Source organism: Thunnus thynnus, chromosome 10 (assembly GCF_963924715.1).
Source record: "Thunnus thynnus chromosome 10, fThuThy2.1, whole genome shotgun sequence".
Classification (NCBI taxonomy): domain Eukaryota; kingdom Metazoa; phylum Chordata; class Actinopteri; order Scombriformes; family Scombridae; genus Thunnus; species Thunnus thynnus.
In genome coordinates, this window is record NC_089526.1 from 23,561,028 (window position 1) to 23,586,979 (window position 25,952).

General features: G+C 39.1%; 2 protein-coding genes and 1 long non-coding RNA gene across 6 annotated transcripts in view; 2 read left to right on the forward strand and 1 right to left on the reverse strand.

Moving 5' to 3' along the window:
• Positions 1-1,254: 1,254 nt before the first annotated feature.
• Positions 1,255-5,786, reverse strand: LOC137191781 (uncharacterized). The gene is made up of 2 exons (XR_010930446.1): positions 5,661-5,786; positions 1,255-1,788 (listed from the first exon to the last, which is right to left on the reverse strand). It is a non-coding gene; the product is annotated as an uncharacterized lncRNA (long non-coding RNA).
• eomesb (eomesodermin homolog b) lies at positions 3,963-9,790 on the forward strand. Of its 3 annotated transcripts, none has more exons than XM_067602166.1 (7): positions 3,963-4,390; positions 5,752-6,405; positions 6,686-6,852; positions 7,138-7,265; positions 7,795-7,953; positions 8,281-8,342; positions 8,475-9,790. In XM_067602166.1, exons 2-7 carry the CDS (start codon positions 5,882-5,884, stop codon positions 9,259-9,261), a joined length of 1,827 nt encoding a protein of 608 aa, XP_067458267.1. In that variant the 5' UTR covers positions 3,963-4,390; positions 5,752-5,881; the 3' UTR covers positions 9,262-9,790. The 3 variants fall into 3 exon arrangements, with proteins under 3 accessions (XP_067458267.1, XP_067458269.1, XP_067458268.1); XM_067602168.1 differs by having other exon boundaries at positions 3,969-4,390; positions 6,686-6,840; XM_067602167.1 differs by lacking the exon at positions 3,963-4,390 and having other exon boundaries at positions 4,995-6,405.
• Positions 9,791-11,275: 1,485 nt separating this feature from the next.
• The window catches only part of LOC137191777 (ankyrin repeat and IBR domain-containing protein 1-like), a 42,913-nt gene continuing 28,236 nt past the window's right edge, over positions 11,276-25,952 (forward strand). The window contains exons 1-8 of one of the 2 annotated variants that reach the window (XM_067602164.1): positions 11,276-11,478; positions 13,865-14,149; positions 15,314-15,614; positions 16,696-16,878; positions 17,482-17,599; positions 20,490-20,698; positions 25,051-25,139; positions 25,250-25,394. In XM_067602164.1, coding sequence (XP_067458265.1) covers positions 13,962-14,149; positions 15,314-15,614; positions 16,696-16,878; positions 17,482-17,599; positions 20,490-20,698; positions 25,051-25,139; positions 25,250-25,394 — 1,233 coding nt within the window. In that variant the 5' untranslated portion in view covers positions 11,276-11,478; positions 13,865-13,961. Of the gene's footprint in view, positions 11,479-11,592; positions 11,719-13,864; positions 14,150-15,313; positions 15,615-16,695; positions 16,879-17,481; positions 17,600-20,489; positions 20,699-25,050; positions 25,140-25,249; positions 25,395-25,952 lie in introns of those variants that run through there. The other variant, XM_067602165.1, reaches the window with a different exon arrangement.

Genomic DNA, 25,952 nt, shown 5'->3' on the forward strand with positions numbered 1-25,952 from the left:
CCTTAATTGGCACTGTCCGGAGTCTTCTAGAACTTGCCGTCAGATAAGTGATTTTGGGAGTCATGGGTCTTGGCTGAGGAAATCTTCTGAGAAGATGAATCTCTTGTGTGAAGTTGTGATCGAGGTGAAGTGACGAGGGCAGGTTCACACACTTGTTCACCAGTGAGATGGTGAACAAGTGTGTCTGTATGCTACTTGTACAGTAGCATACAGACAGTAAACAACTAGAAGAAATCAATGCTTGACTTGTCTAAGTTAAGATGATCATGTGATTAACCTGTCCTTGGCTTTTATAGAGAGCTAGCACTCTTTCACAGTATCACTACAAAGCTGTTACAACTGTTGTTGCACTGGTGACTCACAATGTAGAGTGTGATACCTCAGAATACTAACGTGGTTCCTGTGTTACAACTAATCAAATGTGAAGCCTCCTAATATTTACCTACAATTTTATTGTAACAGGATTTTTTTTTTCTTAATGTAACTTTGATTGTTTACCTTTTAAATTTCTTTGTCTTTCTATTTGCCTGCTGCATTACTGATGCTTTATTGGCCAGATCTCTCCTGAAATAGACATCCTTAATCTTAATAGAACTAATTAGTTAACAAAGGTTAAATAAATAAGACTTCATCCTCCTCCTGTATTTGTAAAGAGATATTCAGAGAGATAGCTTTCCAGTATAAAGTCATGCAAACAGGATCTCATTAGCAAATGCAAATGAGAAAACACCAAATCTTCGCGGAGAGGCAGAAGTGTATCTCCGTGGGATAGCTGGAACATGTCAGCTCACCAACCGCCCCCACGCTGAGCACCAAATGTGATGGTCCGCTCCTGCTGCTACTCTTAACAGGATGTAGGACCAAACCATAAATGTAAGTGTAGGGGGGAAGAAGAGGAAGTGGGTCAGTTTAGAGGCCTCCACCTTCTGCTGTATAAAGTCTTGCTGTATAAACTCTCATCTGTGACTTAGCTTACTGGATTGTGGAATCAGTATCCCTGTGGTATTAGCAATATCAGTTTAAACATTTATCAGTGTGTTCTAATTTATATCAAAAATGAATGTCATAGTACATTATTACACTCTTTCTACTGTTTAGATTTTGATGTACCAGTCAAGGGCCAGACTAACAGATCTTTATAGGCCTAGTCTTCAAGTGAATCTGGGCATGAAACTGTTGATCTGGCAATAATAACTTTGCACATATTTCTGTTCTGTATGGGGTGATAACTAATTAGCAAAAGGAAGTAAAAGATGAGTTGTAAAAACTTTATTTTAATTACAAATCTTCATATACCGGCTGTCAATTTTATTTTTTTATCTTCCTTAATCATTATTACATGCAAATTACTCCACATGATGGGAGAGCATATTTCTGGTTTCCTGCATGATCTGTGAAGACAGCTGATCAGCTAGAAGGGCAGAAAGCTGAGATCACATTCGATTAAAGTGATAATTAATTAGGTTTGTATGTCTGTAAGTTGTTGAGAGGGCATTTCCCAGGAAGTGAGACAGGCAACCCATCGGAGCCAATCAGATCTGTCCTCTGAGAGCATGTCTGTTGTGACATCACAAGCTGCGGCGGGTGGAGTTCCTGGCATGGCTTCAGCCCAACAGACCTTCTGCTGCCAGCAGGGTGGCAGTGGCCTAGGGCAGCGTGGCGATGGCCAGGTCACCATCTTTTTCCTCCTGCCTGGCATGAGCACTGCGGGAGGGGTGGCAGGCAGGATGGCAAGGTGTCAGAAACAGCCCTTTAGACGTGTCAAAAAGCAGGCACAGCTAGGGGAAGCTGCTCATCGAGCGTGACAGAGAGAGGAGTTAGACCACTTTGCACACAGGCTGTCCAATAAACACATAATAACCAAACAGCTTTATGTGATGTATAAAAGCATCTTTAATAAGAAATTATGTGTCCACAAGGAGCTATAGGGAGCAAGCAATGGGTCCATGCCTATACATATTTGAACTGAAGAATGGGGTAAAAAATTCTCCAATTACATCTAATCTTTCTCTCTCATTGAAAAATTGAAACTCTATGAATATGCAAATATTTTTCATTTTAAAAACGGGACTTCACCGAAATGTCCCTCTCAGTTTACAGCAGTTGCACTTGCGTCACACTTGTGTAAGCTGCATATTGGACCAAGACTGGCTTCCAAAATACATATGATGTCACAGAATCATGCTCATTTGTAACATGTCTTAAACTCAGATTTAAAGTGAGCACATGAGAAAATTTCCCCCCCTTCTACAGATGAATGTGAAAACAGCCTTCTAGCATCAAACTCTGCACATACGTCATCTTGCAGTGAAGAACAAATATCCAAGTGAAGTGACAATACGTAAAACACTTTTCTGAGTGCCTGAGTTTTTACAAGATACTGAATGCGTGAGTGAGTGTGCAATCCCCTGTACTGCCGGGGCAAACAGAAGCTTACACAGAAACTTCAATAGAAACGTTGCGAGATTTCACATTCTCACTTCTGACTCATTGGTTTTTACCATCAAATCACGTGACTATGTGTTTGTGTTTGCCCGATATGTAGTCTGTTAAATATAGAAAGAGAAAGTTAGAGAGAGTTTAATATATTTGAATTTCAGTCCAAGACAAACTGATATTTGACAGTAGGCTTTTTACTACATTCACCTGTAATATATAATATTATAGTAAATAAACTTACAAATATAAGAATAACAGCACAAGAAAGTCCTTCATAGAGAAAAAAAACTCTTACTTCAAAGTAAATTTTGGGACCAATGAAACTGCATGTGCACACCAAAGTTTGTGAATTCTTACTCTATATTCATGAATTCCTGAAATAATCAAACAGCTGTATCAGTTTATCAATGCAATCAGCAGAAGTGTATTAGCTTTAGACTGTTTGCTGTTCAAACAGTTTACTCAAGTAGTTGATTTGCCCCGTTTGATGTGCGGTGTGTTTATTTCAGAGGTGGCGACCAGCTTCGCTAATCCTCTCACTGTCTTTCTCATGTAAACTTTTCCCCAAGCAAGCAAGAAGCAGCAGCAGCTGAGCATCGTCTGGCCCTTTACTCCTGAGTGGAGAGCTGGGTCTTTAAGCTGCTAAAAGGTGTCCCATTAACACACTAATGCAGCATCATTTAAGGTCTGAATTTGGTTTCCTTTGAACTGAGGAAGTGAAAGGAGTTGAGGAGGTCAACAGTCAAAGATTTGAGCACTTTAAGAGCCAAAATGATCTGATATTGTTCTTTTGTCTCTCCATATCAGTATCACTGAAGACATACACATGAACTCTCCCATCAGCCCAATATCAGCAAAATCACAGAACAGCAAAGTGTCCCTCAGACATTTTGCTTGACTGCACCAAAGGTCCCCTGACACAATGTTTAGACCTCTCAATGACCAATATGGTCATTCATTCTGCTGCTCTAGGCAGGGCTTCTCACTCTTGAGCCCAGTTAGCACTAATATCAGGGATCATGTTGACTGCCACTAGTTTGATACAGAAAACCCATCAAAGTTGGTGATACAACTGAGTTTCAATTGTGACAGCTCTTGTAGCAAAGCTGACATGAAAATTAAAGAATGTGTTTCATTTGTTTTTGAGGCACATTTAATTTCCAAGTTCTTGTTTCACAGTTGACAACATTTTGTCTTATTTCAGGTAAAATATGACAACAGGTAAAGCATGGACCATCTATCTGTATGTGAGTTACTAGGGCTCCATTAGAAATTGAAATTAGCAGCAATATTTTTATGTATTTGTGCATTTTTAGGGCTTATTTTGTTTGCCTGCTGTGGAAAAGGCTTTAAAAAGTAGACTTTCTGTTGAAATAAGGGAGGGGGGTTGATTTATAGACAGCATGCTGTGTTTTTACAAAGTCCTTATACGGGAATTAAAATAGCCCTTTGGATATAAAAAGTAGGCTAGAGTAAGGTCACCATAAACCCACTATTGACCCCCCTTCCCCCACCACAGACACTCCCTGATGGGAATGTTACTCTGGTTGTGTTCTTTGTGCGGATGATGAGATGGAAACGATTCACGGATGGATTGGGAAGCAGCATCGCTCTTACACCTTGGCTATGATGCTGAGGATCCCCTACCCCTCCCCATGGAGATCAGAGGGGAATCTGATAATAGGCTGCTATCTGTGCGTCGTGGCCACAAGGAGAGCGCAGCGGTGAAAGGAGTGGGAGTGCGCATAGTGATCAGTCCGCCTCCACATGGCTCAGGCTTTATACTCCCACCTCGACCCCAACGCAACTTGATATCATGTATCTCACTGGTATGGGCTCAGCCTCGCAGGTTATTTCGTGCGTTGACGTTGCCTAAGAAAGATTGTTATTAAGTTTGAATTTGGTGCCTTGAATTTCATTTGCAAACGGAACCAGGAGGAAGGATCGCTTGGTATGTTTTTATATACTTTACATGTATAATTTTTTATATAGGCCTATTTGTGTCATTATACTATCCAATGAGAGATTTGTTTCATTTAATGGCATCATAAATGACACATTAACATTATTTGCCCATGTTTAAAAATACAATTAACTATCAATTTAGCCGTTGGGATTATTTTCTGGGAATAAAACAAAACAACACCGTTCCTCTATATATATTTATATATACATTTATTTGTATTTTTTAATACTTTTTTCTTAAGGGGTCGATTAGATTTGTTTGTGGTCGTTTCTCACATCGGGCTGTCTGATCCAAGAAACATCACAGGTTTCTTCAAACGGAAAAATAATTGGCTATTTCCCGTTTTCACGTCGGGTATCCCGTTGGGATACAGGACCGCATCAGAGCTGAATGAATGCAAAACTGTGAATAATGACAGAGACGAGGATTAACAGCAGCCTATCAGTTACTTGGTAATTGATAAGCAGGAATTTTTTTAACAAATGCATTTTAAAGAAAAACACGGTGCTATGACTTTATAACATGTTGGTGCTTTTTGGGTTTTTTTTTTTTTTGGTAAAAAAGTTTGGTTGTCTACTGGAATGTGAAAAGCAAAAATAGCACATTTGTTTTCACCGAAAAATCTGCGGTTTTACATAAGATTCCTTCAAATTATGCCACGAATCTCAAGAATCGTGGGTGAACTTTCATTTTAGTTTCACGCCACAAAACAACCCCCGAAAATCACTGCTTTGTTCAGAGTTTGTCATATGATTTACAAGAAACTGGCTGTAGTCTACCTCAAGGCGATTCCACTCTAATATAGCCTGCCTAAACACAAACAGTCAACTCAATTTATTTTCTGCTTGTCGAGGATGGACGTCTTTCCGATTCCTGGCCGGTCAGCTTAATTACTTACAAATTCATCACGGCCTATTGATCCAAATCTCATCATGGATTTAGCATCTCCTTGTGATTTTAAATTCCAAAAAAAAAATCTATTGAATTTAATGGAATATTTCTCCTATATAATTTTAAGACAGAGAAACGAATTGAAAGAGAAAGAGAGAGTAAGATCTAGGATCTAGGCTATGCCAAAGATGACTTTTTTTTTTTTTTAAGTTAGCCTACGGTAAAACCACTGTATTTTAAAAGACGACTGAAGTACAATAGTTAATAGACTTCACAGTCGCACCTTGAAACGCCCACATTGATCTGCGGTTCTGATATGACGGTCACTTTCCACTGCTATCTCACTCGTTCATGCTCAACTTACCATGTTGACACTTGTGTTGGGCCTTTAAAGCGCTGGTGACATGCAGCTCATCATTAGGCTCTCCTTAACCATAAACTGTTTCTGTCTCAAGGATTCACACTCCAGGGAATGCTGACAGAAGAGGTTTTTGTCAGAAGACACCTGGCATACAAACACTTGTGAGGAGGGTGAAGAGGCTGGGATCAAAGACGCTTGTGACAAGGCTGAATAAAGAAGCAGACATGCTCGGCGGTGAAGGAGAGAGCGGCTCCTTCTCCTCTACGAAAGACGCAGCGGAGGAGAGGCGCAAATCTCCGGCCGTGGACGGGGAAGATCCGGTTTCTGGCAGCAGGTACACGGAGCACGGGTTGGGTGCTGACCGGTACTACATCCCTCCCACTGTTTCTAAACACAGCCCAGAAACAGCGAGTCCCTGCTCTTTTATCCCTTACACCCCAAGTGGGACGGTTTACACCCCGTCCAGCGCTGCTAGGTACACTTCCTCTCTTCACTTGGGTTCCGTGTTGCCTCCAGAGGGATTTTCCTCCTCCGCTGCCGGCCGCAGTCACTTCAGCTCGGCGTACCAGCTCGGGCAGAGCCCCGGCTGCATCTACCCGCCCTACACCGGCTCAGGGTCCGCTCTCAGCAACATGGCCCTACCCGGTTCCGGGCCGGGGATGAGGGCCCAGGTCTATCTCTGCAACCGGCCGCTGTGGCTCAAATTCCACCGGCACCAGACCGAGATGATCATCACCAAGCAGGGCAGGTGAGACGGCAGGCGAATAAAAATTTTTTTTTTTTTTTTTTTTTTTCCTTAACACAATCTTTTTTGATTTTCACGAGTAAATTTCCATTAGTTCACTTAAATGACGTTTTCAGTTCCTGTAGGCCTAGGGAAAAATATTTTAATTGTTCGAGGCTATAACAAACAGGCCACTATAATATAGTCTAAATATAATTGAAGTGCATAAGGGCCACATTTACAATAATGTCACTATCTATTATTTTTTTAAAATCTATTTTTTATGTTTGTTTTGTGTTTGCAGACGGATGTTCCCGTTTCTCAGTTTTAACATAGCCGGTCTCAATCTGGCAGCTCACTACAACGTGTTTGTGGAAGTGGTTCTGGCTGATCCAAACCACTGGAGATTTCAAGGTGGCAAGTGGGTCACCTGTGGGAAGGCGGACAATAGCAGCCAAGGTACTGAAACAGGTGATACAGGTCGATATTTGACATTATTAACGAAGTCCATTCTGTTCAGTGTTGAGTCTGTTAAATTAAAAAAAAACAAACAAACCCTGAGATTAAAAAAGGGTGGTGATGTGATTAGTCAATTTTGTTTAAATAAATATAATTCTATAATGCCTGTTTGATGGATACCATTTTCAGAGTATGTGTGTATTTTAAAACCATTTCACACTGTAGCAGAGCAGAAATGAGCAAGTGAAGCTACTGCAGTTTGATGGAAATTCTTTTTTTTTTTTTTATATTTCATAGGGAACAAAGTCTACATCCATCCAGAGTCTCCAAACACAGGGGCCCACTGGATGAGACAAGAAATCTCCTTCAGCAAACTGAAACTCACCAACAATAAAGGAACCAACCATAGTAGGCCAACTTCACAGGTAAGTTAATTACACTGAATCAATAAATACACTTAAAATAACGACTTTAACTATAATGGAAGATCTAAATTAATTTTAATTAATTGTATTGAAGTGTTAAAATTATTTTTCGTTGTATTGGATTGTGATTAATTCTTTGTATGCCATTACTGTGTTTGTAAAATGCATAATAGCTTTTCTGTCACCCTATTAAATACTTATTTTTGGAAGAAAATATTATTTTTGTTTGAAAAATAAATTGTTTGTATGCTATTTTTTGCGCGCTGACGCAAAGGAGACGATATTTTTGCAGACTCTCTACAGACGTTATTCAAACGAATGCCTTAATAAAATATAATAAAGTCAACATCACTATTTTTAAGACTTTAAGGGCTTTCAATGCCAGAATATATTTTGCTAGAGACGAAAGTTGAGAAATAACTTCTTGGCACAAATTCATCGTAATAAAAACAAACAAACAAACAAACAATTAGCGCATATTTTCCGAATTAACTATAACTGTTTTTCTATTTGCGATGTCCTTGTGTAGATGATTGTCCTGCAGTCGCTGCATAAGTACCAGCCCAGACTGCACATCGTGGAGGTGACGGAGGACGGGGTGGAGGACATCAACAGTGACGTAAAGACTCAAAGCTTCACATTTCCAGAAACCCAGTTCATAGCTGTCACTGCCTACCAGAATACTGATGTAAGCAAGAAAAAAAAAATCCACCACTCCTCCTCTGCGTAATAGCCTTATTTTGAGCTGCAACATGTTAAAGGATGCTCTTCTAGCACACTCATGCATCCTGCATTTAGTCTGGATTCATTTACATTTTCTTACAATTCATTAAAATTCAATTGACATATCTAGCCATTTTTAATATTAATCAGCTATAATTTCTTGTTTTCTTGTGGGCTTTATTTGTACACACGTGCTTTATAGTCATGTAAAGTGCATGGTGCACCTTTAAACTTGTTTTCTCTTTATCTTCACATGTCAATATGTAACTTATAACATTTTTCTTTGTTTTAGATTACACAGCTGAAAATTGATCACAACCCTTTTGCCAAAGGATTCAGAGATAATTATGATTCGTGAGTATTGCGTTGCTTATCAGTAAAAAAAAAAAAGAAAAAAGCACATGCCTACATCAAATTCACTGTTTTGGTCAGTGCTTTTGTCTCAAATTTCCAGCAGATTTATGAGTGTATACATGTATTTTTCAGGATGTACACAGTTCCAGAGAATGACCGCCTCACCCCGTCTCCAACTGACTCCCCCCGGGCCCACCAGATTGTCCCAGGCGCCCGCTACGCCATGCAGCCTCTCTTTCAGGATCAGTTTGTCAACAACCTTCCCCAGAACCGCTTCTACAACAGTGAGAGAGCAGTGCCTCAGACCAACAGCCTCCTCTCACCTCAGACAGAAGACGCAGCCTCACAGAGGTGGTTTGTCACCTCAATGCAGCAAGCCGGAAATGGCAGCAGCACCAGTAGCAAGCTTGATCTGACACCTTACGAGGGGGAATACTCAAGCTCCCTGCTTCCTTACGGTATCAAATCTCTGTCAATGCAAACATCCCACGCTCTCAGCTACTACCCAGACTCTCCTTTCACCACCATGTCTACGGGGTGGGGGTCCAGAGCAGCATACCAGAGAAAGGTCACTCCGAGCCTGCCTTGGTCTCCGAGGCCCAGTCCCACGGCTGGTTTCTCGGAAGACTCAGACAAGGTTAAACCACAGATTGAGGAGGAGCTAAACGGCAGTGGAGGCCTGATCTCTTCCTGGACAGACACACAGCCTTTAGCTCTGTCTCTAGACAAGGTTGAGTCTTATACCGCAGCCTGCAAGCGAAGGCGTTTGTCTGTTAATGGTCCAAGCACAGATGACTCACCCGCTGACATTAAATGTGAGGACTTGGCCTCTGCTGCAAGCAACAGTAGCTCCTACAGCAAGGAGGCCCCCTCATCCAAAGGCATGGCGGCTTACTATTCCTTTTACACAAACCCTTAAATGTTTTGTGTCTGAAATATATGGCCTCATTTTGTCCTTTTGGTTGTTCTTCGTCTGCCACAATGAATACGTTTTTGAGAATACGACTTTGTCTTGGGTTTCTTCCATTTGTGGTGAAACAAGGAAACATAAAGGACATTAAAATATTGACATGAAAAGTCCGGAGATATATGTGGCACAATGAGCATCACCATCCTGAGATGTAAGATTATTCCTTCTTTCTCAAATCCATCTGTTCTCTTGCACTATATGTTTTTTTCAAACAACCCATTAATGTAAGTCTGAATTTGGAATTTCTGAAAGTGTCAAAGAATTTGTTTAAGTTTCCCCAATGTATTTGACAGCGTTATGTATGTTTCATTGTGAATACATTACTGGATCTGTCTTTACACTGAAATTTTGTGTTTACAGATTATTTATTGAAGGCCTGTATGAAATGTGTGCTCTGTTAGATGTGAGGATAATATGCTGTATATACCTTAATTGCAATGTTCAAATATTTGATAATAAAAGGCATATGTGTTCTATGGGCTATATGAGTGGTTATTTAAATCCAGCATACTTTTTTACATGATAATAAAGCACCTTGTTGGTATAAAAATACACCAGATAAGTAATTTATTGTCAGTTATGGATTCTGTTTGGTAGACATTTGATAGTAATTTGCTCATTGCTCATAAGACCAAGCATATACAGGAGTGTGATGGAGAGTAGAGCCATCTCAATTGAGATGACCCTCTTTTTTAGACTTATTTTATTGATCAAAACCAAGTCCAAACCTATTCAAGTCATTTTAAGACCGTGAAACCACATAACTTCATGTTCCTCCAAAAAGCTTCATTTTTTTCATGGACTCTGTCGCACTCTAGTGTTGGCTTATTGTAATCACAGCTATAACAAGATGAGCACTAGAAAAGCCTGAGACTGATTGCATCTGTCAACATTGACTGAAATACACATTTATTTAGGAGTTTATAACTGAAAAGTGGAGAGTTTGAACTTTTTTAATTTTCATTTTGAAGAATTCCATTTCTTCTCTGCTTATGAGAACCTATAGACCTGACAGATACTGAACAGGATAGCCTTTTATGTCCTTCATACTACCATTGCACGACGAATGCACAGTTATGATGTTGAGCCTTTGTGATAGTTTGGTATAAAAAACCACAGAAAACTAAGATTAAAAAAAGAGATGCATTTGGCTTGCCATTGCATGTCATCAGTCCAAAATAACATTGTCACATAAACTATTGGCTACAACTTAATTCATTTCTGTGTCATTGAAGTCTACAAAAATTGCAAATACAAACATATTACACCAGTTAAATATCTTAACTGGCTCCCACTACAGCACAGAATCAACTTCAAAATTCTGCTACTAGTCTACAAAGCACTTAATGGTTTGGCTCCCCAGTATATTACTGACCTGCTCACTGACCAGAGTCAGTGAGAAGGTCATCTGGTAGTTGTCGTCTAACTGTACCCAGAATAAGATCCAGGTCTTCAGAGGGTGCTTTTAGTTACTTTGGCCCTGCTCTGTGGAACAAACTACCAGATGACCTGAGATTAGTCACTACTGTTTCCATGTTTAAAAGAAAACTCAAGACCTGCCTGTTTTCTCAAGCTTATGAATAGCCAATTTCTTACCTGTGTGTGTGTGGCTGGACAACTGTTTTTCAACTTTTTATTGATTTTATTTATTCATTTCTATTTTTACTATTATTATGTGAATGTGTGTATGTGTATGCTTGATTTCGTCTTCATTTTTGGTTGTTGTATTTCTGCCTTTTTAAGTCTTGCTTTAAAACGATTTTATCATGTTGATCAATTGCTTTCATGCTGATATTAAACACCTTAAACTGCCATTGTGTATGAAATGTGCTATACAGATAAAATTGACTTGACTACGGTGTGTTTTTGAAATAACAGTAGGAACACACACACATAGAAATGCCATCATTTAGTGTTTTAGTGTCTGAGCAATATGTGCCATCTTTTCCCACCTGTTTTTGGGGGGTTGTGGTGAGACCTGGCAGCCCCAGTAGCAGTCAGCAGAGAGCCAACGGAGAGTTGACAGGAACAACATCACCGCTCTGAGCACACATTATTTATGGGAAAGCATTACCTCACTTAACGAGAAAACCCTCTGCTTATTGCGCTAGCGGCTGACAGTTAATTCACAAGATCGGCTCTACAACAACGACATGAACCATCTGTGTAAGTCGAAATACTTGTTTCTCTTTGTTTACCGCGAGTTTATCAACTGTGGTTAGCTTTGTTAGCTGACCCGCTAGCGTAGGCACTGACGTTAGCCAACGCAGATGCTAGCGTCATGATGTGTTTTTTTTCTTTTTTTTGTTTTTGAATAACACACAGCTAGCAAGCAATATAATGTAACTAGTGACTAACACTAGCCCTGTCAACAAAAGGAATGGTTTGCAGCTAATGTTATTTAAGGTCAGTTGGCTGATGAATGTTGTTTTTAAAGCAGAAATGTAACAAAGCGTTATCGCGGACTGTTAACATTAAAACAACACACAACCGTCGTTTTGAGCTAGCGAAAATGGTAAACACCACACAGCATGGGGAAAGGCCTGCATGAAGGAGTTTAGTGACAAGTGGCAAGCTACGCACACTGTCTGTAATATTTCCTTATCCATAACTGCGACTCTTGGTAGCTATAGTTAGATGTTGTTGGTCCGCGCTGTTTATGGAGGAGTGTCGTTAACTATCGCCAGCTAGGTTAATTAGTTATAAATTTGGAGAGTAAGTTAACCTTAGTAGTGTTACCTTTTATGAGGTTATATAAGCCTGTTCAAAGATCAGGTGTTTACATTGTCTGCTTGACTTGTCCTGTGTTTGTGGTTATGTGAGTTGTCTGTCTTCACATTGTACGCTTGACACAGATTTATTGACGCAAGGCAAGTTAACTTTTGCCATCTGGTTTCACTGTCTGCATGTTGAAAGATTGTTTTTAATGTGTTATTATTGTGTTATTTGAATGTAGTGGGCACACAACAAGGGTGGATGCAGATTGTTTACTATCCTGATATTACCAAGCATGAACATAATTTGGATAAATAGTCAGAATTGAGCTGTTTAGGTGGACAGAAATACAAATAAATGATACAACATGCAGGTGTGTTAAGTTATTGTGGACTCGTGTTATAATGAGAGGAGCTGAAGTCCACTTGTATTATGGATGTCACTTGAGATTTTCTCTGATTATTATTTCTAAACAACTTAAACTGGGGAATTATATACACATTTTAAGCTAAATGGGCATCTGCTGCTGTACTTGGTTTTAAAATTTGAGCACGTAATTAAAGATATATACCTATTATTTTGTTTGCTAATCAGTGAAAGTAATGAGTCTCAGCCACAGGTGCACTGGTAAAACCTCATCAGTCTAAAACTGCACTAATTAACTCCATATGGTCCACTGTCTACGTATGTGTGAATGCATGTATTGGCATGAGTACTTTGTCTTCAACTTCTTGCTCCGTTCATGTTGCTTAAGTGCAACATTCATAATTCCCCAAATTCATACCAAGTCATACTTCTTCTTGGGAAAAGATCAAAGGTCACCGAAACATCTTGGGAAAGTCCCTCCTTTTACACCCTTATCTGTGACACACATTTTCTTTTGTAGTGTGAGATTTCTGATATTGTGTAAATATTGTTGAAAATCATTGTCAGGCAAATGTAATATCATTAAAATACCATTTTATACTTGCCAACCTAGATGGAGTTGGACATTTGGTATGTACTCTTAAAAGCTTTTCAGAGAGCTTTCTTTCTCTCTCTTGTGCACAGAACGTGCCTTCACCAATGCGATAGTGTGCAGAATTAGCTTGGTGCTGAAAAATTTATATGAATGAATAAATTTAGTAGAAGTAGTTTTTTTTGCAGGACAGCAAACTTTAACATTAAAATAGCAGCATTACAGCCTTCTGACTTTAGCAGAATGAAGTAGAATATATTTGGCTGAAGGTGATGGTGTTGTGTTCTCATGATCTGTACTGTAGCTCACCAGAAATTCATAAAAGCATCCCTTTGCCCAAACAGTCATGACCATATGGTGCTCTGGTGGAAGGGAAATGCTGACTCGCTGCATGTTGTTCTTGAGTTGAGGATATATTGCTTCACGATGACTCCTGGCCTCAGTGGGATGGGCAGCTTTGGCACATGGAGGCGGAAGCTCCTGGTGATGCCAAAGGAAGTCTTGTCCTTCTCTCTGTGTGAGCTTTGTTGGCACTATGTTGAGTTATTCAAAACAAAAAAATAAAAAGAGAAACACAAGGAGGTGGTTTAGAGTGCAGTGGTGATGCTGACACACAGGCTTGTAACAGAGCAGCCTGACCAACCTTGGATGTGAAGCTCTTGTCCTTGTGATTCAGAGGGACTGGAACTGATTAATTCCCTAACACAGAGGACTGGTTTTCTTGAAACAGTGGTAAAAATATGTTTTGCTGGAGTTTTTCCAATGATAAACAGCTTTATTTACCTCAAGTGATGTTAATTTTTTTTAGCTAACAAGGCCTTGTTGGACTTGGGCACAGCCGTGAGGGAATTTAACTCTTGTTCTTCTTCTTTTCTTTAGGACATTCAGTATGTTAGCCTATTGGACTTGAACAGGTTGAAGACGACTTAAGAGGCTGCTTTGTCAGTCAGAGCTTGAACCCACAGTAGGGTAAGACATGGGGAACACAGCGACCAAGTTCCGTAAGGCTCTCATCAATGGCGATGAGGTGTTGGCCTGCCAATTGTACGAGAGCAACCTGCAGTTCAAGGAGGCTCTGGATCCCAACTCTACATATGGAGAGTCCTACCAGCACAACACTCCACTACACTATGCTGCCCGGCACGCCATGACACGCCTACTCAGGTCAGGATACATCCCATAAAGAATCAAAACAAACAAGAAAGCAGGCATAATGTACACAGTCAGAGTCACATATTTTTGGAAAGGCTGCTTTGACAATGGGAAATGGATATCTAAGGGTTGATAGATGAGGGACTAATTTATTTTGCTCAAGTTTTTTATATGCCTGTATTGAATAATTAAATGATTATTCACATTCCTTATTTGGTACCCTTTCAGACTCTTCTCTTACTTTGTTGCTCTCTGTTGTCCCATCTACTAATGTATTGCTGCATTGTAAGAAAAAATGTTCATGTTTTCTCTCTATATGTCTCAGTCCCATCTGTCTCTCCACATAGCCATCTGTTAGCAGCTCTTAGGAATGCGACATGCTGGGTTAGGATAGGATGGGGCTCAAAGAACATCCCATCCCACAAGCTAACAACCTTGCATGTGTTTATATTAACTGCTGTCATTTCTCCCCCAAAAAGATGCTTGCTCAATTTTGCATTTCTACCTGACTACGAAAGATGCTAGAGGGGTTGTAGAATGGACGCAGATAATGGTAAAATTAAGTAAAAGCAAATAAATGACTGGATACCGGGATGGATGGATGGATGGATAGATAGATATAAGTCTGATGATTGTAGTTTACTCTTATAGCACTGAAATTCTGAGACTGATTAACTAAAAAAATAATGCATGGATTTCACTTGGAAATGATTCATTTGAGGTGCAATTTGCATTTTCACATGGGTCTGGACATCTGAGAGGACTTTATTGATTGTCACTCAATTAGACAGAATATTATTTTATAGTAAAATATGACTATATATACTATAGTAAAAAGCTTTTTTAAGGGTGCCAGGAGGAAATTACAAAAGTTGTTTACATTCAGTGTTTCTCATCAAAATGTACTTTTTAAAAAAATATTTTATATTGTTCTTTTTTTTTTCTTTTCCTTTATCTGTTTGCTTGCAAGCAGTCTTCTCCTTCACTGCTTTTATTAGCGCATTGGCACGTTTCTTGACGTGGTACTGCCACCAGTTGTTTATCAGCAGAGTAGCATGAAACCAAAGGCAGGATGTGAATCTGCCACCTGTGGGTTCGCACACATGTACATGCATCATGTGAAAATGAGCAAAACCTTGAAATGAGCCGGTATCCCTGTCTGTCTTGTTCTTTTAGGTCTTTTCTCCTAAGCAAAGATGGGAATCCTAACAAGCGAAATGTGCACAATGAGACATCTCTGCACCTTCTCTGCATGGGGCCCCAGATCCTGACCTCAGAGGGGGCGCTGCAACCTCGGATTTCACGGCCATATGAAGACGAACAGCGTCGGGCAGAGTGTCTCCAAATCATCCTGGCATGGACCGGAGCAAAGCTGGATCATGGAGAGTATGAGAGAGCTGATGTCAATGCCACTGACAACAAGAAAAATACCTGCCTGCACTATGCTGCTGCCTCAGGCATGAAGATCTGTGTTGGGGTAATATTACGCAATCCTTTGGATATTTTTCAGTCTGGGCTAATGTAAAATATTCCCAAGTATGACATTTTTAGGTTTAGATCAAAGGCAACATAGATGGAATTGAAGGGGCCCTGTGAGACAGGGAGCAATTTGAAGGGAAGGAAGATAAAAGGAGCCAGAGTAACCCTGATGTTAATACAAATTATTCAATATCTGTCATTTTATTAACTATGAATCTTTGTGGAATAGTGGCATGTGTGCTGCCTTGTGTTGGGTCAGTTGCGACCTCGTCTAAGGGACAATAATTTGCATGCTCGCCACATACTCCTGGGTGAGTTTTGGGAAGATGCTGTACAAAATACATCTTTTTTATAATTTAAGCTAACATTGTGTGTCTTTCAACATTTGCTGTTGTGAATTTGTAGGATGAGTGTAGTTTTGAAATGGATGGTGTGTTGAATCTAAAAGTGTAATCTTCATGATGAAGGATTTAAAGTTCAATGTGAACAAAAGCAATTATCAAATGGATTTAACTATGATTGCACAGCTAATCGTAGATAATCAAATTGCATGCTCATGCAATCTATCATGCATTTGTATGGCTCTTCATTATGTAATTTAATATAGTAAAAAAATAATGATAATTGACCCTGAAAGCCTTACCGTGGCATATCTTGAAAATCTAATGTGCACCATTGGCAACACTAAATGTCAAATTTGGGACGCTGACAGGTCTGCTGTGATGAAAGTGGAAAAGAATGAATTAGGCAAATGTTAGGGAAGGTGAAATTGCATTTTAATAGTTGAGAAGACAATTTATTTAATTTTTTCAATGTGATAAAACATTTTTATTTAAATTTTGTTAAGAAGCATAGCAATGACAATCAGAAGGAGATGCTCTCTCCAAAATAATTGGGATGAGCATTTCTGCCATAATTGTGTTGCGATTCCCTGAACTAGCATCACAGAGTAAGTGGTCCTCAACTGTTTTTTGTAATTTAAGGTGTTTCAAAACTACATACAGGCAAGTGAGCTTTAGTACGTGTCACTGCATATAGTTTGTGCCCCTTGATCCAAACACTCATCTTCCTCCTCACAGTTCTTGGTGCAGAAAGAAGCGGACCTTTTTGCGGAGAACGAAAACCGCGAGACTCCATGTGACTGTGCAGAGAAGCAGCACCACAAGGATCTGGCCCTGTGCCTGGAGTCACAGATGGTCTTCTCTCTTGCCCCTGAGGCAGAGGGTATAGAGGCAGAGTACGCAGCCCTTGACCGAAGAGAGGTACAGAATAAAATAGCAAGAGTGTGTAGTGGGTATACAGTGGGTATACAGCTTTCAGTTTGTCACACTCAACTGGTGTCACTTACAACATACCAGTAACAAAATTGTACTTTCACATAATACCATCATTTCATGAGCTTCTCTCTATAATAACATGACACTTAGTTGCACTGTTCACAGATTGGTCAGTTGTGTAATATTGGTACTGATAAAAACCTACATTAAAAAAAACTCTTCTTCAGGCATTATTTGACCATATTCCAGTGTTTATAATTTAGTTAGGAATTTGCTGACCAGCCCACCACTTCATACTTCAGATGCTTTGGTTAAAAACAAACACACACACAGATTAGTCACAAAAAATAGTTTGCCACAAGGCATGTGACTCCTATCATCATCAGTCTGTTAGCTCATTGGGGCTGGCTTAGTCATGCGTCAGCAATCACATATTTGATATGCTTTTAATACCTCTATTCTCTCCCTCCACTTCGCCCCATCTTTCTTTCTGCTCCCACCTTCATTGCTTCTCTTCCTCTCCTGTCTTTATCTTCCTTTCCTCCTCTCTTGTCTCCGTGCTCTCCTCTCTCCCGGCCTCCTCTCTAGCTGTATGAGGGCCTGCGACCTCAGGATCTACGGAGGCTGAAGGACATGCTGATAGTGGAGACAGCCGACATGTTGCAGGCCCCACTCTTCACTGCAGAGGCACTTCTACGTGCCCATGGTACATTAAACACACACACTCTCAGTCAGACATTTGCTAGTACTTATTAGTACTGAATATAAAAATTCAAGGCTACATTCACATACTGTTTTATAGATATTTTGTGTTTAAATTGTAAAGAACACATTTATTGTGAAATTAGTCTTATATTTTGTTTGTTTTAGGATTAGAAAGGCCTTTTCACACATCAACTTCATGCTACACTCCAGTGACTTCCTTACAGTCAAAGAGGCAAGATGTTAACAGCTGTCAACAACCATTGTTATCTAAAAGAATTTCATTTGTACTGCTCTCAGTGGAGAGTGTCAGTGTCACATGCTTTAAATGCTGATTTAGAGGCTTGTCTTTTCCACAAAATATGTGAGGAGGAACACTTGTTTGCAAATTACACACTTGGCATATACTGTAAATAACATTGCCCACAACACACACCGGCTTTTCATACAAATGAAAGCGTGTCCACAAACAAGCAGAACCAAACCTGAGTACGTATTATTACACAAAAGTTGTTTTTTGCAAAAAAAAACCCATCCTAACAAGTACACATTACTTGTTCGTATCACTTGTTGGCTTATCTTTTTGTCTTAGTTTCTGTCCATCACAAATGAATAACTTTAATGACATTGAGTTGTAAAGTCTTGTAAAATATTAGCAAAACAAAGCAATATGTCTGACACTTAAATCACTTGTTGTTTTGTTGCTAAGAGAGTTGCTATCAAGCAAACAGTGTGTCTGCAGTGTAAATGCCAGAAGGAATATAAAGTATGAGACTTTGAGTTTGGTGTGACACAGGTTGTAAAAAATAAACTTGCCTTATTACCTCTATTGTGTAAAGTAACGGTAGCTATGAATTAAAAGCCAAGTTACACAGCTTGTTAAGGGTATGAGTGTAATGCATCCACACAACAAAAATAATGTACTCATCCACCCAGTTCAGCTCATATGAAATAATACAGTATATATGATTCTGTCCAGTCAAATTCAAGTAATCAAATCAATCACTACCTAACAACACATGCATCCAAGAAATGTGTTGCTGATAGGCTACATCAGAGAAAACCTTTTAACCTTAGGAGAATGAAGGAAATTCATTTTGCCACATTCTCCATGCCCACAGAACTTCGGCTTGGCAAAGTAGAGTAACTGTGTCACAGTTTTGATTTGATTTGCAGCTTTAAGCTAACCATTTCTTGAACTACCTTCATTTAATCTAGCAATGATAATGTGTTTGAGGGACTTCAAATGTTCAAAAACATTGTTATTTGACTTAAAGCCTTTGAAAACTACAACCCCAGTTAATTTAACTTGGCTCAGATTATGTTAGTAGAGGACTTCAAAAATATGTCTCAGTTTAGGATTGATATTCAGCCCTTAAATACCACCTTCTCTAATTCAGTGGGCTGAGAGGCTGGTTTTTGAGCGGTGTGTGCTACATATGAGACATACTTTTGGGAGCGTAGGGGGGAGAGAGTGACCCCAGAATGGTGCTATATTTATTCACCTCTATCTTGGGAATGTTTCCTGTCTGTCTAATAGGGATGGAACATTTCAGGATTTCTGTTAATCTCCAGGAGAAGGGTTTTTGGACTTTTATGTGAAAACTTTCACACATTCATTCATGCTTCCTAGTGTATATTTCCATTTTAGTCTTTTTACCAGTGTTCTTATCACATTTCTTGCTTGCCTGCCTAGCTGCCTTCCCGTCAGTCAGTCTGTGCCTCTGACAATTTGTATTTCTCAAGCAAAGTTTTAATATGTAAGACTGAATGTGAAGACTTTTAATTTCAGACTCCTTTTATAATGGCCAAACGCATGCAGATAGGGTCATCATTGATGAGTTTTAATTGAATGGGGTTGGGGGAAATTGTTGCAATATTCATTATCTAAACGAGGCCATTTAGGGTCTGAGGCATTTTTTTTATGGTGAAACGTGTCTCGAGGCTGATAATGGCCTAATTGCACAGTTGACCGGGTCACTTTCCTTATTTTAGGAGGGAACTTTTTCATTAGAAAATTTGGACTCGGGCACAATCCACAAGTCATTCAATATTTATACTGAAAAGCTCTCAAACCTGTTCTTCTGCTAATGTCGGCTTAAACAGCTATTCTAAAACAGAAAACCAGATGGCAGCAGGTCTACGCTGTTGGTTGCTTGAAAGGCTTCGGTGGTATTGTTGCCACTGGAGTGGGATTTGTGTGGGCTTTGGTGTATTCAGCATTTTGCATATCAACTCAAATAAATATCAGACAGGATGGACTACGGATATTTACATATTTTTTATTGTGAAAATTAAATTTTTGTATGGATTAAAAGAGACTTTAATAGAGAAAAACAAGTTTTTTTTTATCAGTCAAGATGGAATTCTGTAATAGGTTGTCTTTAATGGTTTTCAATGCCTGTCTAAGGCCCACATTCATGAAGTATTATAAATATTATAGTATAAAATATTATCACAAAAATACACTGTGTTTTTGTTTTTAATGCTCTTGTGATCCAGGAACTCTAGATCAGTGCTGCTATTCTTAGAGGCTTTGTGTTACTGGGCCTGGCCTGTGAACATGTTTGCTTATCACATGTCTTAAAAGTCTGGATTGTGGTAAAAAGATATGATGTGAGGAGGTTACAATGTTTCAAAAGGCCAACTCAAACACTCATTCAAAATTATTTTTTTAACAACTGGCTGACCGATTGGCCTTTTACTACATTGTCCACTTCTTCAATGATTATCTAGCATTTTCCTTCTCCCTTCCTTTTTTTGTCTTGACTATCATCCAGACTCATTGTCATGCACTCATAACAAAACTGTAACACTTCTCATTTACCTCGTTTAGGCTTCTCTGTTTTGTATTGTATTAACATTTCTCTTTAATTATGCCTTTTTTGCCTCAGATTGGGACAGAGAGAAGCTCTTAGAGGCTTGGATGACCAATGCGGAGGAATGCTGTCAACGCTCAGGGGTACAGATGCCCAACCCACCTCCAAGTGGCTATAATGCCTGGGACACCTTGCCCTCGCCACGGACGCCACGCACCACCCGCTCCTCCATTACCTCCCCAGACCAAATCAGCCTCATCCCTGCTGATGAGGAGTCTTCTCTGGTGAGAGATGTCTTCAGATCCCCTCCTACCAATGTTTGCTAAATGAACAGAATAAGAGGATGAGAGAAAAACAGAGGTGGCCACTTTTTCTACCAGCCAAATTGGTGCTAAGCCCTAACAAGCAAGTCACATATGTAAATGAAAAAGAAGGGCTTCCAACAACACTGCATTGGGTGGGAGTCTAACTTTTACCCACCCAGCAAAGTCATCACAGTTTCCTTGAAATGCATTTTAGTTTTCAAAAATTTTAGATCAATAAGTTCAAGAAAACTTTAAGTGGCAGTAACAGATGTGGTAGATGGGAACATCATTTTAGTGAAGTCTATCATTTAACTGTACTGTCAGTGAGGAGCCATCACATGAATTTAAACTACAGGATGCAAAGCCCCAGGGAGCAGCATAATTTCCTGTCCAATAAGCTACTACAGTGGCAAGGGTAAAAGCTAGCATGGAACTGCACACACTAATAGTAACTGGCCGTGTAGCCATGAAAACTGTACGCCACTGGTTATTTAAATCAAATCCCTATGTTGCCATAAATTCATTCAAGTGTCTCTACTGAATTCTTTAATTTTTTTTTTACCACCACGCCTATCTTTCTGCATAGTATAGCCTTATTACCCAGCATTATATTGCTGGCAGTCATTAGTATTCATGCAAGGGGTTCCCCCTACAAACAAAAGCAGGACTTCCTCTACTCCTAGGAGAGCCAGTGGTTGGTTAATTATAGTGTCAGAAAGTTCCGAATATGAGAGAATATCAATACTTCTAAAAAATGTTATTAGTTTAGAAGATTAATCTCTCCTTAGGCCAGTGAGTAAGACCATTAAAATAAGTAGAAAGGACATGCCATAGTAGTCTTCTGCATCTGTGTCAGACATGTGAATTAATGATCAAACTACCGAGACCTCCAGATGTGTTTGTTTGGTGTGGAATTGTCATGCTCAACATGCAGCTTCCCTAATGGGATGCTGAACTTACAGAGCATAAGGAAAATAATTGTTTACTGTTTTTCTGGGGGGGTGGGTGGTGGGAATTCAAACCGCAGATGTTGCAGTTATGTGGCATGAGTCTTAACCAGTAGGCTACAGGAGCACGCTGTTTACTGTTTTTTTGTTTATTGGGATCCCTACTACTCTTCATGGGGTCCATATTCAAATAAGATTCATATAGTCAACAATGGTTGCACTGACATTACAAACAGTAAACAATATAGTTACAACTTTAGTATTGTATCCAACAATAAAATTACAACAAGACCATATATATACAAAACATTTAAAACAATTTAAAAGTGCAAAACAATGATAACAAACACAGTTCATCTAAACATCCATGTTACAAATAAATTAAAGAAAACCTATGTTGCCCATTTATTTTGCAGGCCTGTCTTCATGAATTACCTCTTCTTAACACCTTTTTTGTAGATTCTTAAGACATAAAGCATGGCAGACTGTTCCTATCAGATATGGCTCTATACAATACTGTTTTTTTTAAGTATAGCTATTAATTAAGCCTTTGGTCTTTGGTTGGGGCTGCATAATGTGACCCGTCCTCCCCGGTCTTGTTTGATAAGATCTGAGGGTACTCCAGAAAATAATATTGTCAAATTAAAAACAAAACTATTCAAAACTATTATGTTCCTAAACAAAGTTGAGAGGCTACCTTAATTTATCTTCAGCTTTCAGCCATCGTGAGATGCATTTCATATATACTGCCTCTTACTGAAATGTCAGTTGTGTTGATCTATTCTGCTTTAACTGAAGCTCATCACTTGACCTAATTACTAAGCAGTAATCAAGACGAGACAGTACTATAGTTTGCATAACCTGCATTGTCTTATAATAGATACCCTTTATTCCGTTTTTGCTGCTATTTTGTGTATGTGTCTATGTGTCTGACAAAATTCATCCTTCCTCCTTGGTGCCTAGCTTGTAAAATATTTTTTGTCTACTGTAAGGTCAAAACTCACTCTTGTAGTATGAAAAAAAAACTTTTTTGTCGGATCAATATGTTTTGGCTTGTGGCCTTCATCAGGTGTGCCAGGAACCCCTACTTTAAAATTGAATGAGTTCATTCTTTAGTGTATTACTAAATTCATCGATATTAGTTGATAATGTATGCACAGTCGTATCATCAGCAAACATTGTTAAATTTGCTAAATCTTAAGTCTAAATCAAGTGACATATCATTATTAAATATCGAGTATAAGCTGGCTAAGGTTAGTTAATGCAAAACTACATACACAAGTGTCACTGTAGCTGTCTGCTTATTGTTTTCACTCTACAACTAATCTAAACATGTATCAAGTACTGTCTGCAAATATATTTAAATATATTTTGTGACCTTTCACCAACTACAGCACCCATTAGTCATAGATATGACATAGTGCTGTCAAAATGTCATGGAAGATATAGTTTCCACCCAGTATACAAATCTGCATGTCTACATGGTCATCATGGAGCATTATTGAGCCCCTGCTGCGAAAGGGTCGGCTCACCCAATGTTTAATTGCTCTCCTGTTCTGCTGACGTTGTTTGGGACTTTCCAGTCATTATCAAATATGCTTGACATTTTCCATTTTCTCAGTCTTTTTTGTGGTCAGTTGTCACAATGGAAATTATGCTTGGTAATGTGAGATGTTCTGTAAAGAAGCACAACTAGTGGGCAGTTGGCCTTTGACTAATCTTATGCTGTTGGCAGTTTGTCTTGTTTGACTACTCACTATAGAAGACCACCAACGAGAGTATCAAGTGTGTTTGATAAAAATCAGGGTGTCCCAGCAGAGATCAGGTGGGCAAAGTCGGCTGTTATGCCATCTAATTGGTTCTTTGCCTAAGGATATGTATTCATTTTTTCAAAAAAAAAAAATTATTTTAAGTTTATTATGAGTTTATTTCCAGTAACTGTATAACAACTTGCAAAATGGGGCACATTTCAATGTGGATGACTTTATTACCAGCTTTTTAATATGCTAAATGTGAGCAAAAAAATATTATCCATGCCTATTGCGATTCCTCTTCTTATTTGGTGCACATAGCCAGCTCCTCTAGTTGAAGATACTAGAGTTGGTCACTGTTTGTTGCATTGTTTGGTAAGCAAGACTACATCAAAACCTAGTATATGGCTGGACCATGTATGAAATGCTAGAGGGCTTTTAATTTGAAACAGATACAGGAAGTGGTGGCATTTGGCTGACCAATGGTGTAACTTCATCACTCAGTCAGTGACTCACTCATTCAGTCAGTTAGGGACAGACATTCGCGTTAATAGGGCTGGCCCTGCTGTTGTGGTCCAGCCAAAAATAAGTTGGGACTCCACTGTAAGCATAAAAGTGGCATTTTCCTGACCAATATTTGAGAAATGATAGACAAGATAATGAGGAAAAGCTGATTTTTATAATCAGTCTTTGGTGCAAAAACTATAAAGTAGCAGTGTTTTATACTGTTTTTGATACCTGACATTGGTAACCTGGGGAAAATCAGCCTGTCTGTCTCTAAAAAGTTTAGTGTTGGAGGACAAAATCTTTTTGTTGAGCTTTGGTAGATGTTTCAATCCAGAGCTCTAAGCTCAAACTGACAAACTTGATTTATCAATTACTTTATGAGAAATTATAGATAGAAATTATAGATTATGTTTGCCAGACAATATCTTTTGACGTGGCTCTGAAAAGGCTTCTTGAACTGCACTGTGCCAATCAACTGGGTCTAGTCAAGGGCCCATTTAAAGGTCATGGTTGATTATATCACATTCTGCTCTTTCACAAATCAATACTTGCATTGTTAAAGTACACTGTCTCCTTTATGTCTTTTGTGAGGGTCAGTCTTTCACTGTAACAAGGCCAGTGTGTATGTACATGTGTGTGTGTGTGTGTATCAAGTTTCTGTGTGTGTGTGAGAAAATCAGTTAGCCACATTCTAAGGAGAGGTCATCATTTTAGCCTGCGTTGGCCTTTGGCACAGTGGTTTTTCATAAACCAAGGGTACTATTGTGTGTAGTTACACACATTCACACAACAACTTACTAAGGGCATAACTTTCCCTGCCATTTCATTCCTTTTGAATATGAAATTAGTCTATTCATCACAACATTTTGAAAAGATGGCCCTGTCAGCCTTTTAAGGTTGTTAAATTTCAGGCAAAAACCTGTCAGTGACTTTCTCAAAGGCTGTATGTGTTTTCATTTAAAAGTTGATGTAAAATAATGTATGAATTATAATCGAGGGCCTTTTGAAATTGTGCCGCAGAGTTTTAAGATTTACTCGGAAAAATGTCTTGCATTTCAGGATTTATTTATTTAGACTGACAGATTGCATCTTGAGGACTAATATTACCTCTTCTTTTGTCTCACAGTGTGGTATCTGCATGTCTTCCATCTCTGTCTTTGAGGAACCTGTTGACATGTCCTGTGGCCACGAGTTTTGCAGAGCATGCTGGGAGGGGTATGTTATATTTAGGTTTGGCCTGTGGATTGGCTTGAGATGCTCTTAATTTCCTTACACTGATTTACTTTAGTGTTTGCTGCTGCTCCAATGTATGTATGCCTCCTCAGGTTTCTCAATCTAAAGATCCAAGAGGGTGAAGCCCACAACATCTTCTGCCCAGCCTTCGACTGCTATCAGCTAGTCCCTGTGGAAGTCATAGAGAGTGTGGTCTCTCGAGAGATGGACAAGCGCTTCCTCCAGTTTGACATCAAGGTAGAGAGATAAAAGAAATGGAAGCTTAGAGATTTCTATAAAAATTAGCATTCAATACAGAATAGTGAAATTATCTTGTCACCTAGAAAGATAAACACGATTTCTGCAGTTTATCTTCAACACAGAGAAAAGATTACACTGTGTATAGAAGGGCTTATAGGGGCAAACACTGATGAGAATAGAGAGATATTCTTGGACTTGAAAGGTACCTGTTCAGTAGAACTTAAAAAGTGGGAATTAAGTGGGCTCTATTTGAAACATATGAACATATGAAACATACGAAAACATACACGAGTATTTTTTTTCAGTTGCCAAATCCCACTACCAACTAATCAACAAGTAATTAAATTTACTGTAGTTTGGCTTAAATGTGAGTATCTTTTTTTCTCTATAGCTGCTGTTTATAATTGAAATGTCTAAAAGGGGGACAAATTTCAATTAACTTACCAACATCTTTGAGTTGCCATAAAAACATCACCATCATCTCACTTAAGGTGTACATGCATCATCATATTCAGGGTATAACTCACAAAACAGGGTAGCACTTAAGGGCTGTTA